Source organism: Mytilus californianus, unplaced genomic scaffold, assembly GCF_021869535.1.
Source record: "Mytilus californianus isolate M0D057914Y unplaced genomic scaffold, xbMytCali1.0.p SCAF_5, whole genome shotgun sequence".
Lineage (NCBI taxonomy): Eukaryota > Metazoa > Mollusca > Bivalvia > Mytilida > Mytilidae > Mytilus > Mytilus californianus.
In genome coordinates, this window is record NW_026262701.1 from 6125656 (window position 1) to 6140642 (window position 14987).

At 30.5% G+C, this 14987-nt stretch overlaps 1 protein-coding gene across 3 annotated transcripts in view; it reads left to right on the top strand.

The window, feature by feature from the left end:
• Window positions 1-4902: 4902 nt before the first annotated feature.
• The window catches only part of LOC127700523 (mitochondrial import receptor subunit TOM40 homolog 1-like), a 68968-nt gene continuing 58883 nt past the window's right edge, over window positions 4903-14987 (top strand). For 2 of the 3 annotated variants that reach the window (XM_052204047.1, XM_052204049.1), the window contains exons 1-5: window positions 4903-5192; window positions 7307-7473; window positions 8362-8463; window positions 11776-11847; window positions 13689-13916. In XM_052204047.1, coding sequence (XP_052060007.1) covers window positions 5012-5192; window positions 7307-7473; window positions 8362-8463; window positions 11776-11847; window positions 13689-13916 — 750 coding nt within the window. In that variant the 5' untranslated portion in view covers window positions 4903-5011. The remainder of the gene's footprint in view (window positions 5193-7306; window positions 7474-8361; window positions 8464-11775; window positions 11848-13688; window positions 13917-14987) is intronic. The other variant, XM_052204048.1, reaches the window with a different exon arrangement.

Sequence of the window (14987 nt, forward strand, 5' to 3'; positions counted from 1 at the left end):
CTTAAAGGTCTTGCATATCCTCATCCTTGATTATGTTCTCCTCTCTCCGTATTATTCCATATTTCATTCAAATATATTTTTTTTATTATTTTTACAATTTTATTTATACTTGATTCAATGTAAGGAATATTAGTTAATCCTTTGCCATTTATTCGTGTTTATAAAAAAAAATGACCTGAATATTAAAAAATGAAAAAACTGTGAAAACGTGAAATGAAAACACCATGCCTAAAAAATAACACATTGAAAACTAATGTGTGGGTGTTCTCTGCTTTGGTCCTCATTCTTTAAAAAAAGAAATACACTTTTTGTGGAGCTTTTCTTACAATTAAAATCTGTTATTGTGTTTGTACTTTTTCATAAACTGTGATAATATTTTTTTGTAATTCTGTTAAATTAATATATATTTTAGCTTTTGATTATATTAAGATAGTTAGTATTTAAAAAAAATTTAAACTAATTATACTACCAAAGAAATTTTTTGGTTCTCGTTTCACAAAAGAGGGACGAAAGATACCAGAGGGACAGTCAAACTCATAGATCGAAAACAAACTGACAACGCCATGGCCAAAAATGAAAAGACAAACAGACAAATAATAGTACAGATGACATAACATAGAAAACTAATGACTAAGCAACACAAACCCCACCAAAAACTTGGGGTGATCTCAGGTGCTCCGGAAGGGTAAGCAGATTCTGCTCCACATGTGGCACCCGTCGTGTTGCTTATGTTATTACAAATCCGGTAAATTGTCTTATTCGGTAGGTCACATTGGTGAAAAGGGAAGAGTATTGTAGTTACGACATATGGAACATATCCGATATCATCTGTGAAACGGTTATTCCATAACGGTCAACCAACTCGTGATGGCGTCCGTAAAATTTACGAAGGGATGATTTCAACTTCGCCATTTGGAACTCTTGGTTTAACAGCTTCCTTGTGAGCAGCAATCCTCTATCAAGAAAATCATGATAGGAAATACAAGACCGGGAATATCGTATCAATTGGGAGATATATACTCCGTATGCAGGCGCTGCTGGAATGTTGCTACATAGAAATGGAAAGTTTACAATTGGGAAGCTGAAATCATCTCTTTTGTCGTAAATTTTTGTTTTCAATCGACCCTCATTGTCAATTTCTAGATGTAAGTCAAGATATAAGCCAGACTTAACTGTATCTGTAGTATCCTTTATCTCTAGTTCGATGGGATAGATTCGTCAACATAGTCACCAAATTTTGTATTATTTAGTGAGAGAACATCATCTATATAGCGGAACGTAAGGTTAAATGATATTGCTAACTTCTTATCTTTCTTCCTAAGAAGTTCCTGTATGAAGTCAGCCTCATCAATAATAAAGAAACAAGTCGGCAAAAAGAGGGGCACAATTGGTTCCCATTGGAATTCCGACAGTCTGTTGAAAAACACGTCCTCCAAACGTAACAAATATGTTGTCAATCAAGAAATCAAGCATCTTGATAATGTCAGTTTCAGAGAATTTTTTTGTTTGAATCAGAGTGATTCTTTACAAAGTACTTGTATCTACGTTCGCCATTCTTTTTAATGAAACAAAGTAATACCAACTCTTTCAATTTGTCTTTTAGTTTTGAATGGGGAATACTTGTGTAAAGTGTAGAAAAGTCATATGTTTTAATACTATTGCAAGATGAGAGAGTCTTAGAGAGTGTGTATGATTTATCTACTTGTTGCCTCACTTCAACGAATCTTGAGTATTGCACTCAGTGAATCAATTCATTTTCAATCAGCTTTGTGAATAATGAGTTAAAATGATGTGTTTGGTCTGAAGTTTGCCTTCCATTCTTATTCATAAAGCAATTTTCTCCTTATAAAAGATAATAAAATAACAATTTACAAGCTTTAATGCACATTAAAAGAAATCTTTGTTCAAAAATATAAAGTCAAATGCCGGAGGAAAATCTCAAACAATTATCATATGAAAACATGGTGATTTGGTTTTAAATTCTTGTCTATCACAAAACATTCTTCTTATATGAATGCTCAGAAGGAACAGAGTTGAGTATTTCAAATAGAAGTTTAACTCCGTCAAATGTTTTCATCCGGTCCCACGGAAAGAATAAGTATAGTTTGCATTGTGTATAACTCATATTTCTGCAGCGTTAAATTGGATTAACAAGTTTCCTGTACTTGGGGAGAAATAGAAGTTGGTATATGGTATTGGCGTAAAAACAACATTTTTTTTTCAGAAATCATTAAATCTTTTCTCTCAGTTTCACAGGAACAATTAACAATACAAAGTTGCTGTTTTCTATAGACTACAAAAGAAATAAAAACCTCATACATGAGAATAAATCTATGAAGATCCAATGTCATCATAAACAAAGCGCCACTGTCTTGACGCTATGACTTGGTAAACTATATACAGTATCACATACAAAACTTCGCTATGAAAGTCAGAATGTATCAAATAACATTGCTTCCTTTAGATAGTTTCCTATGAATATTTAAGTGTGTTTTAACCTTGAAAACTTAAAATGATAAAAAGGTTGAAAGCAGTTAAAATCATAAGAAAGATTAGATTTTGGTCCACGCATGCAGTTTCCTTTAAAAATAACACATTGGTTGCATTATTTCATGCATTAATTGTAAACAAAAATATCAGGTGAGCGACACAGGCTCCTTGGAGCCTCTAGTTTCTCAACGCTACGTAGTGGTACTATGAAGTTAAATGTTAAGGTTGGGCGGTATACATATATACCAAGAGAAAACGAATTATGTACTTGTTGTAATATGAAAAGTGTTGGGTACCATTTGACTTTAGGGTGTCCTGTGAATAGATAAGTAAGGCTGCAATTTTTACCAAAGTACTATTGTTTTTGGCCCAATATGACAAAACTAAGGTATTTGTATCAAATAAAATCTAGATTATTAGTTGCAAAATTTTGTAACTATTTGAAATCTGCTTAGCAGATTAGATCACATTTGATTCCTAGATTGAATGTCTATTGTTCTCTGCTGTTTGTTGTGTCACATTGTAAATGTGTTTGTGTTGATATAGCATGTAACTACTGCTTTGCAAATTCAAAAGTCATTTATTTATTCCCTATGATTAATTTTTTTTTAAATATTTTATTTGGCAGATGACCGTTGTTCAATAAATGCAACAGTAGTTTACCGCTGTTCGAAATTCAGAAATCGATTGAGAACAAACAAATTCGGGTTACAAACTAAAACTGAGGGAAACACATTACATGTAAGAGGAGAACTACGACACAACAGAAACACAAAATTAAAATGTAACACACACAGAAACGAACTATAATATAACAATGGCCATTGTTATATTATATATATCAAAACAGAGATTAAATCGAAAGAATTTGTTCATGTGGCATTCTTCCTCGTCTTTATTTTTTCAGTGAGAAGCACTTTTTGTGAACTTATTACTTCCCGTACTGTAACTTCCAAAACATGGCAGTTATTGTACGGCCGGTTTGACGATTTGTAGAACAGATATTTTCTTAGGCAAACACATGAAACCATGACACAATTTCAAGTTAAGAAAGGTATCTCCCTTATGCATAGCTTTGATATCTGAAGTGTGTCTGGTGTTGTTCATAACTGTAGAACAAGTATAGATTTGGGTCTATTGCTATTTGATTGTTATTGATTTAGTACGTCATTGTTACTCTGTTGATGTTTCTTCGAGTTTCTAGTTTTTTTCCAATTTCAATGTATTTACTACATTTGTATATTCTTGTCTTACCGCCCTGTTGTCGCCACCAGACCACCGTTGATTCACTTTCACCGCTCTTTTGTAATGTGATAGCTATGACTAATTCGGTTCATAAACACAAACTCCAACAGATAACATGTTTACATTTTATATATATATATAGATAAGACGGGCGCAGGGCATTTTGGAAAAATATTTTGAACTACTAGGAAACATTTTAGATTAAGATATTAAAACCGATTTCAGAGGGAGCAGGATTAATCCGTTCACTTGTATTTTCAATAGCCCATTTTAGTGAAAACCTACTTTGTTAAATCCTACTTACCACACTAGAACAATGAACAGTAATTTATGCTGGCTCAATGTTTAAGTTGTTAGCATTTACGTTTTGGTTAATCATGGAAATAAATGCTGTTAAAATAAACAGACGAAAGAAAAGTGTAATATGTGATCACTACCGTTATATGATAGATAGAATATTGAAAGATCAGGAATAGCATTGGTATTATAATAAAATGGCAAACATCAACATATATCAAAATAAGAAGTATAGGTGAATGTGCACCTCTATTTAGGCAAGAAGGAACAGTTCCTATTTTATGAACAGTATTGTACATGGGGTTAACATGGGTCCATTAAGTTTGTTCTCTACGAAATAAATTCCAGACTAGAACAGACATGTAACATTACACCTACCACTCACGACGTGGCTGGGTACTTATACACCCCGTAATTGTGTTATTGTTCTACGGTTAATTTTTAGTTCTTGTTTTTAATCTGTTTAAGTTACATAAAACGGTAAACAATTTACGAAACCGAGGCTGTACGTCCATAAACATCGTTGAAAAATAAGATCAATATATAAAAAAGTACGAATTACTTTTTATTCGAATAAGACTGAAGGAGAGACAAGGGTACCATTGTTTGACATTACCACTTAGTGGCAGGAGTATAAGGAGACAATAAAGGCATACTCTTCATCGAATATTAACGAATAAACAGAACAAAAACTGGAAATAATGATTGTGTGAATATTTACCTTTGAGACATCAACCCCGATTACACAAACGAAATTTGAAGGTTCAAGAAAAAAAAAAAGGTTCTTAAAATGCAAAAACAATGAAAATAATTGCGGAAATAAGAATTGTCAACCGTTTGCTTTTTAAATTTAGACGTTGTCCATGGACGAATGCGCATGAAAATCCATTGCAGCAACACGGAAGTTAATTTCCATAAAATTTTCATTACGGCAACTTAAATTCAGCATTTTATTCAACATTCATTGACAATTATAAATATGGGTAACAAAATTTCAGCTGCAGGTCAAAACGAAACCGCAGGTTGTCTGGCATCGCCACAGTCGATTATTACTCCTTCTGATTCATCTTCTTCATCCACAGAACCACCAAAACCAATTGAACAAATAGCATCTGGTCATAACCCAGGAACATTTGAAGAACTCCACAGAAAATGCGAAGGTTTGGAACTTTCCCATGACATCGTGGAAATATCTTTCGTTTTGTATATGTTCTTGGTCACAATTTCGTCATTTACGTGGATCTTGGTTTCTGTTGCATTACGTAACCAGTCTGAGCACAGCAAACAAAAGGGAAGTATTTCCTGAGATGAAAAATTTGTAGCATAGGTGTAAACCATGAAGACATTTCAAGACGTTTTCATTTTGCTGTCATAGTATTTTATATTTTGTAGTTATACTATTTATGGGTGAAATGATTAAACTCGAATGAAACTCATTCTTAAATGAATAAGTTTAAACAACATTCGAAATTTTTCAAAATTTATGAAATTCAATTATTGATTTGCATTTAAATGTGTTCTATATACATTTGATAAACAAACAATGTTTGAATGTGACAGTACATGAACCTTGCTATTTGTTTTGACACAAACAACAACTATTAATTAATAATGGTGAAAAACAGAGAAATAGGGCGACTGTTTTTTTCAAGTGAAGAGCTTGACATCACTGTCAGGATTCTGACATACCGAGGGATATTTTCAAATGAGAAAAGAAATTTGGGATGCTCCCACCGGTAGCATGAGTGTTGACAGCTACGAAATATATCCACTGAAAGTGGTACATATAAATATAGTTTATAAATTCGGTCTGCAGCCATTAAAAATCAAGGACTGGTAAATATCGTGTGAAAAAATCCAAAACAAGCCTATGTCTTTAGACCAATTCACACATATTACCATTCCAACAATGCTCCCAACATTCGCATTTACATGTATCAATTATAACAGCTACAACAATAGCAAATGTTGACCCTCGCTAAAAAATATTTTTTACAAAAAGAGTTCATTTATTAAAAGTGATGTGTTAGATTTGACAAATTTGTCGGTTAGAGGTTTTTATCGATTACTTAGATTTTGATTTGTCATTGCTTGGCATCGTGTTATTTCATTTCTATTTCCAAAACTAAAAACTAAAATACCCGGAAAGTCATGATAATAGGTTTCCAATTAATTATGCTGTTTAAATTTATTGGACCAATAAGATCAATGATGAAACTTAATGTGATTTCCTCTAACGAACCGAAACGAATAAAAACAATAAATGATTTCAAACTAGAAATAAGGATTATTTCTTAAGAATGTCAAAAGATCCGTAATGAATAAATATCATTGGCGTTAAACATTTAAAATGAACTATGACAATATCAATGAAACAAGACTTTCATCGATGTTCTTTAAGTAGGCTGTAAAAATATCAGACTTGACAGCAACCTCAGGATGATCCCTAGCTCTGACATACGCAGTAGGCCTTGTTATTGATTTGAAGGAACACTGTGAAAGTAATAAATACATTTCATTCTATATAATTTCATTTCCTGAAAAAAGAACATTATATTTTTATAGACATCATATATCTATAATATTTTCTTTATGAACACTTGTTGTTTTAGAAGATTGTCTGATCAGAGAAGACAACAGCACGATATCTTGTTAATCATGCTAAATATAATTAGAATTCGAACATTACTGAATTTCAACAAATACTGTATATAACTTTAATAAAAGGAGATGTAGAGTGTACACATCAGTGAAACAGGGACCCAACAACGCAATAAAACAAAATACATCCAATATACCGTCGACGACAATATACAAGTGTTTATACTATATGTCAAGATCTGATTAACCCAAGGTATAGAAAAATTATGAATAAATGTACTTAAAATGCACAATAACGAGCTTTTATTATTAGCCAATGAAGCTAATATATTCAAATGCACCATACCTGTCAGATTGAAAGAGCATGTGTGACTTTATTCTTTTTAATAGAATTTATTTTGGCCGATCCCTACTTGATTTTATGATTGATTGTTCCTTGCTTAACATCTAGTACTTTCATATTATGTGTATTGGAGGTTCATAATTTTTATTTCCACATTATTGTCTCGAACTATGTTACAAAAATGCCTGTTCATGAAGACCAACATGATTTTTTTTTTCATATAAAAAATGGCAATATAAATATGATATATATAATGGTATGGTACATTTCGTTAAAAAATGTGAATGTTGACTGAACATATATTATGTACATATGAATCTTGTTTTTCAGACATATTTCCACAATGCTTCCAGGGAGGAAAGATTATAGTTTCAAAAGAATTAAGCAGTCATTTTCAAGTCAGTCATACCATCAATTTCAGTACAGTAGAGCGTGCCAGTTCTGGATACAAATTCGGTGCTACATATGTTGGCACAAGAAAATTAGATTCACAAGAGGTTCGAATTTTCAATCTATCCACGGGAAGATTTTATTACAGAATTTTTTGTTGACAAACTCTTAAGCATAATTCGTCTTGAAAAGTGAATTGTATCATAGTAGGAACGATTTTTGGTATGGTTGCTGCAATAGCAGTAGAATATGTATTTGACTAATAACAACCTTTTTTACGTTTCAACGTTATCAAATATTTTTTTCAGTCTAAAATTAAATGGTTGAGTGATATTCATATCTAGATTTATTATGTAAATGACTTTAGTGGTGAATTAATCAATGACTAACAGTTATCCGAGGGAAACACTTAAACAAAATATTCTCCAAATATTCGTCTTTGATAGTATGCAACAGCCAAGCTTGTTTGTTTTTGGTCTTTAACTGCGAATTACATTTGGGCTATTGTATTGTTGTTTTTTTCCCCAATTACATTCTATAGAAGTGTTCAGTGGATTTAGTTGTTATTGAATGAAGTAGTTCTCTTATTGTCAATATTCATTAATGCAAGAAATCAGGTTATTCATTGAAAATCGATATTCATATTTATAAACGAAGAAAATACAGAAAAAAAACATAATTTAAGTTGAATTCGTAGTGCAATTTCTTTGTTTTATGTTTTAGTAAGTATGGTTAGGGGTCATGTGCTATGAATTAATACTCCATAACTATTTTTTCCATTTTAATGTAATCAGTTTATTTACGCCAAAATCAAATTATTTTAATTATATCACCACCTACAATATTATTACGAAATCACATAAATAGAAAAATTTTCTTACATTTACTCTATTCTGTGAAAGTCTGAAACACTTTTGTTTACTAAACCATTAACTGCACCTTTTGCTTTTTAACTGTATTGTTTTTTTTTTTTTCTTCAAATTTTTATTTAATAGGTGCTAAACGTGGTTTTAGGTGATATTGATCCTACTGGTAATCTTAATTTCAACATAATTCGGCCATTTACACAGAATATTTGGTCTAGCGTTGTAACACAGGTATGTTTAATTTATTCGTTGGTGAATGACAGTTCCTTAACTTATGTTAGAAAATTCATAATTGAAAATATATTAGTGTTCTAAAATATCAAAATCTTTAAGTAGATTATCTTCTATGTTAACGAATTCAATAGATAGAAGACTTAAAGTCAAAGAAATATAAACAAATTAAAAAATTAAAAAAAACATTTGCTTTTTAAAATTGAAATCACATTTGACACTAAAAATACTAACCCCTACATATGAAACATTAAAATTTATCTCTACATTTCTAGATGATAATAGATATGAAATATTTAGACGGAAACTGCTACACTATATACTTCCCGGTAATAAACTATCAAAACAATGGCATATACTAGAAACAGATACATGTTCACACTGCAAAGAATAAGAGGATTATGATTCTCGAGAAATTAAACATTGGAAGACATGCTATTTATCTGAAAAGTATAGTTTTTCAATATAAAGCATAGGATATAGAGTATTATGAAATTAATTTACTTCTAACCATAATTAGTTACACTAAATATAAAGTATACTATATGTCAGACAAAGAAATAAAAAATATTTAATTACTCAAAATATTTCGACACGAAGTCGGAAATTATATTGAAACAAGAAACTTTTTAGGATACACGATTGGTAAATTATTCAAGAATGCAAGCTATTTGATGAACTAATTTAAAATAAATTTGAAGAGAGCGGAGTGAACTTGATTTACATAATGAGATAAACTTTGTTAGTCTTGTATCATTTTTAATTTTAGTTTCTTGTGTATAATTTGGAGTTTAGTATGACGTCCATTATCACTGAATTAGTATACATATTTGTTTAGGGGCCAGCTGAAGGACGCCTCCGGGTGCGGGAGTTTCTCGCTGCATTGAAGACCCATTGGTGGCCTTCGGCGGTTGTCTGCTCTATGGTCGGGTTGTTGTCTCTTTGACACATTACCCATTTCCATTCTCAATTTTATTGCTATTCTGGTAAAAATAATACTTCTTTCAAATATAGATAGTATTACTGTAATTTCTACATACATGTGTGTTCACCTATTTTTTATTGTTTGTATAGAGCTTTGACTGTACATTGAGTTTTATTCTTATTGTGCTATATTACTAGTCTCTTTATGTTGTTGGCAACTAACCATTTACTGGTACAATGATATTCAAGATATAAGGAATCTGACATGACAAGAACACTTAGTACATGAATATTACTTTCAACTGAATGACTCGATAAGATAGCATCCGATTTTACTATAGATATAAATTTTGTAAAACACATATGAATTTCGATCAAACAACTACCACAGAATAAAATAAGAACATATCATAATTCCTGCAAAACAAATGTTTTGAAACATTCCATGGCTAATCCATTTGATTAGATGTATTCCGTAGTAGAAAATTGATAAGAAGTAGTGGATTCATAAAGGATAATCAACGAGAGACTTTAGTCGCAAGTTGATTATCGTTTCCGAATCCACTACTTCTTATCAATTCTCTAGCTTAACCCATTTCTAGTAAAACGACTGTCTGTTCTACGTTTTGACAATGAATCAACGATATTTCATAAAAATAGATTCGTATTTTTTCTTTTTTATTCTATAATAGCTGGAAATGATTATATCCACACGGTTCGCATCTATATTTAGACATTTGACAAGTTAACATAAGTTTAAGATAACTTAAATGGGGTGTTAGCTCCCCCTTTTAACACCAGATTTTATTTTTGTAAATACATATTTCATTTAATGTTTAATCATTACAAATTATTGAAATTGAATAGATTTTGGTATATTTAAATTATTCAAAAAGGCATATATTAATATACTGAATTTATTTATCTTGTTTTGAAAAGTTTTTAATTACCAAAATTTAGAACCTTCAAAATTTATATATATAATATTTAGCAACATGGTTTGGTATATTGAAGACTAAATACAGTTAAGCCGTTCTTAATCAAATAAATATTAATAGCGTAGATGCCGTAAATCTGCCATTTCAAAATGCTCAAATTTATGTTGCTTTCCTAAAGTATTAAAATTATGTGCTTACGATTTAAATTGAACAATAATATTCAAATTTTGTTCAAACTGTTTCCGTTTCTTTAAGTTAAGATTATTTTAACGTTATTACATTTGGCATATATCAATAAACTAGTTTTATCTGTGGTACGCATTCTGAATCCCCATTATAATTGCTCTTGCAACGGATGTACAATGAATGATCATGTTGATTTCACAAACTTAACATCAAGCTGTTCATAGTCGTGATCGTCTAGTCGTTGGTAACGAATGTCATAACGGTGATATTAACAGTGCAAAGTTCGAACCTTGTACCCGGAATGAAATTTTTTCATTTGTAATTTTTGTCTGGACCAAAATATTTTTGTTTCTGTTTTTACTGTCCAAGAAGTAGTTTTAACCCATTTCTTAAAAAAATAATAACACCCAAAATAGAACAAATTCAATAAACATGAACAAACAAAGATATATATATTTCATGTAAATTACAAAGGCGAATTATCAATGAGACAGAAATACAATTAAATGACATGTCTTTCACAATTAAGCGCTTTAAGAGTACTATTCATATATTAATTGGTCTAGTGGTATCATGCATAGACTGAAGACTCTATTGATTATGACGAAAATACGCGCGAGTTCGAATCCTACATATGCCACTCTTTTTTGAGAGGATAAAAGATCGTAAGTTAAATCTTTAAAGTTATAATATAAGTTCTCTTAAGTTAATACTATGGTCAGTGGATTCTTGAAAAATAATCTACAGTAAGAACAATAGACTGACGTCAGAGAAATGGGTTAAATAGCACTGCACGTCTTAAACAAAACAATTAATCAAAACAATCATTCAGGTGAAGACATATATTATATCCGGATAAATGAAAATTTGTGTACTAACGCAAATAATTATAGTACATGCTCTATACTAATGTTAACGAGGCCGGGGTATGGTACCTATATTTGATGTACATATTAACAAATGTAAATACAATATATGTTAATAAAATTTTGTTTTAGGAAAATTAAAATAAAACAAAAATAAATAAATGAATCATTGTACATTTTAACTGATCAAGGAAAAGCATTTTTCTTTTGTTGTACAATGTAGTGAGACGATTGAACTGCCTGAAATTACTTAATTTACAAAATTCCCAGATCAACCAACTATTGATCCGTGATGTAATACCTTATTTTTTAAAGGATTAAACACGTACAATTTTGTTTGGTTTTGAACATTTCATTATGTTGGTACTTGTACATTACTTTTCATTTTTATTTCATAGATGTGTCCACCAGGTTTAGTTGATACTGTTGATAGTGAAACAAAGGATCCAACAGAAAAACTTGTTACACGTGTACGTTCAATTTACTTATAGATATATAATAGAATTTTAACCAAGGTAAGAGAGGTTATGTATGTATATTATCAAGGAGGAAAACACAAAGGTGTTCTAAATTAAGAGATATTTCGTTTTATTTAATAATTTTGTGTGCATTTAGAACTTATGTAATTCATCTGAGTATCGAACAAAAGACGTCATATTTGATGAGCAGCTTAACAATGATAAGTTGGACAGTGTGACCTCTTACTAAATCTGTTTGACACCTACTTCATATTATACCGATACTTTGAAAAACGTAAAATTACAAAAAATACCGAACTCCAAGGAAAATTGAAAACGGAAAGTCCTTAATCACATGGCAAAAGCTCAAACATATTAAACGAATGGTTAACAACTGTCATTTTCCTTATGTAGAAATTGGTTGAATTTATTAATATAATGAATTTAGCTAAACATTTTTGTCACAAAGAGGAAGAGCAAATTTAAACTTTTTGTTTTCATATGGTCAAAATCTGACAGTTGTTAAAACCTACTAGAATTCCAATATTGAAGATTCTTTCTTATATACTCACACATTTTATTAACAATTTTACAAATTTCAATCTAATAAAATTGGGGTATTTTTTCGGGACTGTAATTACTGTTAAAGACAATATTTTGCATATTTTTAAAGAAATTTGCATCGAAGGACATCTCTAACCAAAATGAGTCACTTGCATTCGAAAAAAAAATCTGGTTCCCACAGAATAGTGTCTTGCGTTAAAGATGTTTTTTTTATAAATGTTTTTTTATGAGTACTAAAAATTTGCCAAATTTTGTGAAACTTGAAATTTTGAGCCAACCTTAAGCATCAATATGATGGTTAAGATATACCAAAATGTTTATAAAACATTTCAATCTGTGGCACTGTGAAGAGTTGTTAAGTGTGATCTCTTTTCAAATCTGTTGACAGCATTTTCTTATTAGCCGATACCTCGATCTTTTTTTTCCAAATGTTGAATGTGCTATGAAATGAAAATAGTACTTTATGAAATGTTCATAAAAAATAGCTCGAAGCCACACTTTTTAAAGCCAATGGTGTCTTAGATAAGAATCACTTGAAGAGCTACATGTATATTTATAACCAAAAGGGGCTAAAAGTTATATATAAATCAATCTATGTCAACTTTGTCGTACGGATTTGTGACCTTAGTTTTATAAAAATGCCTAGTTTTATCAACTATGCATTTAGGAAAACTATGTTACAAATCATGTCGGTACCGAAGCTCGGACTACTGAGCTGATGATACCTTGATAGTCAACCTGTGTGCGTTCTTGTTATTTTTGTCATGGCACAACAGAAATAAAGTGTAATCTTTTATAGAAGAAAAAAGATAAGAGTAGGAGTGATTCATGAAAACAAAGCACACAAGGAAGAATTATTATTTTAAACGTAAAAACAGACAATGGCATTTTCTTAGCTAATTAACATATTACACCAAAAACAGAAACGACAAAAACATTTATTATTTAAGTAAAGGATTTGACAATGAATTGGTACTCTAAAATAGTAGTTGATATGTCAAACTCGGATAGAAAACTGCTACTTCCAAACAAAAACCGATAAACCAGTAAATTGTCTTGATTGTTAATCAATAGTCAAAATGAAATCGATAGTTAGCAATACTTCAAGCTAAATCAAATAGCTAAATAGAATTTATACTTAATACAGTTTTTCCACAATGTAGTAAAAAAGTTAAACTTTTTCAGATCAACTATCGACTCATTAAGTCATGCCTTATTCTTTGAAAGGCTTAAACTAACAAAAATACAAAATATTATTTTATGTATTGCTTTTTATGTTTATTTTGCAGATAACTCCAGCGGGTTTAGTTGATATTGATATTAACCCTGCCAGTATAGCTAATAGTACAGCTACTTATGAAGCTAATCGTAAAGCTAATAATGAAGCTAATCGTGAAGCTAATAATGAAGCTAATCGTGAAACTAAACGACGTAAAGCGAATCGTAAAGAAGTCTATGTTCTTAAAGCCACAAAAAGATATGCATCTGCAGATATTAGGCCAAAACTGGTAACACAGGTATGTTCAATTGAATCATAAATATATACAAATCTTTTAATAAAAGTTAAAAAGTTCATTTATCTTCAGTATATACCCACATTTTACAATAAAAATCCAAAATCCATCTGAAACTTAATTTATAGAACTACTGTCATATTGAAAACTTTACATAACTGTGCAAGTTTTTGGACGTATTGAAAAGCTATCTTTATAAGAATTCTTCTGTTAGTATATTTTCTCAAACATAAATATCAATTTATTTATATTGTTTTCCGATGAAATGATAAACCGCATGTAATTGTTGTAAAGTTTTAGATGTTTTTTATATTGCTCAATTATTTATAGTTTTAATTGCGTGCAAATGTTAATATATTTGTTTATGTATTATCGCTATCCCTCTGTAGCTCCTTACTTGCGCTCAAGATGTAAATAAATTGTCTTGGTTGTCTTTTCAACTAGTTGCATTATATGGAAAATAACAAAGTGTTCAAAATGTCGTAATATTTTTAAAGACAAATTCTAACATGACGTTCTTCAAACGCTTTGAGTACACACCCGTGGTAAAATATGAATATATCATTTGGGCTGTTCCGATCGTACTCCCGCGTCATATGCTTTTTTATAAATGAGATATCCGACGTCATAGAACGATGACGTAAGAATATAAGCATTTTACGGGAAAATACACGCTTGTGAAACCGAAAATCATCACAACAAGGAAATGTAAACAAAATATTCTAAAATGTGTTATATAAGCCATTTCTTGTATACATATCAGACATATAAGTACAATTATCATTTAGATTCATCCATTTTCAAGCGCTATTGCTCGTTATCCTGTGCACATAATTTAAAAAAAAATACTATATTTCTATGAAAACTTTTACTAAAATGATATAAAATTGAAATTAGGTCACATGATTTATTGTTCAGTAGATATCAATTAGTCTCGATTTGAGCTGTGAAAAAGGCGTCAAAATGACAAAATTAGTCTAACTTGGACGCAATGGTACGCTGCAAAATCGTTCTTTATTAAAAACAATATTTATTCATAGAATACACAATCTTAAATGATTTCGACAGCCAAAA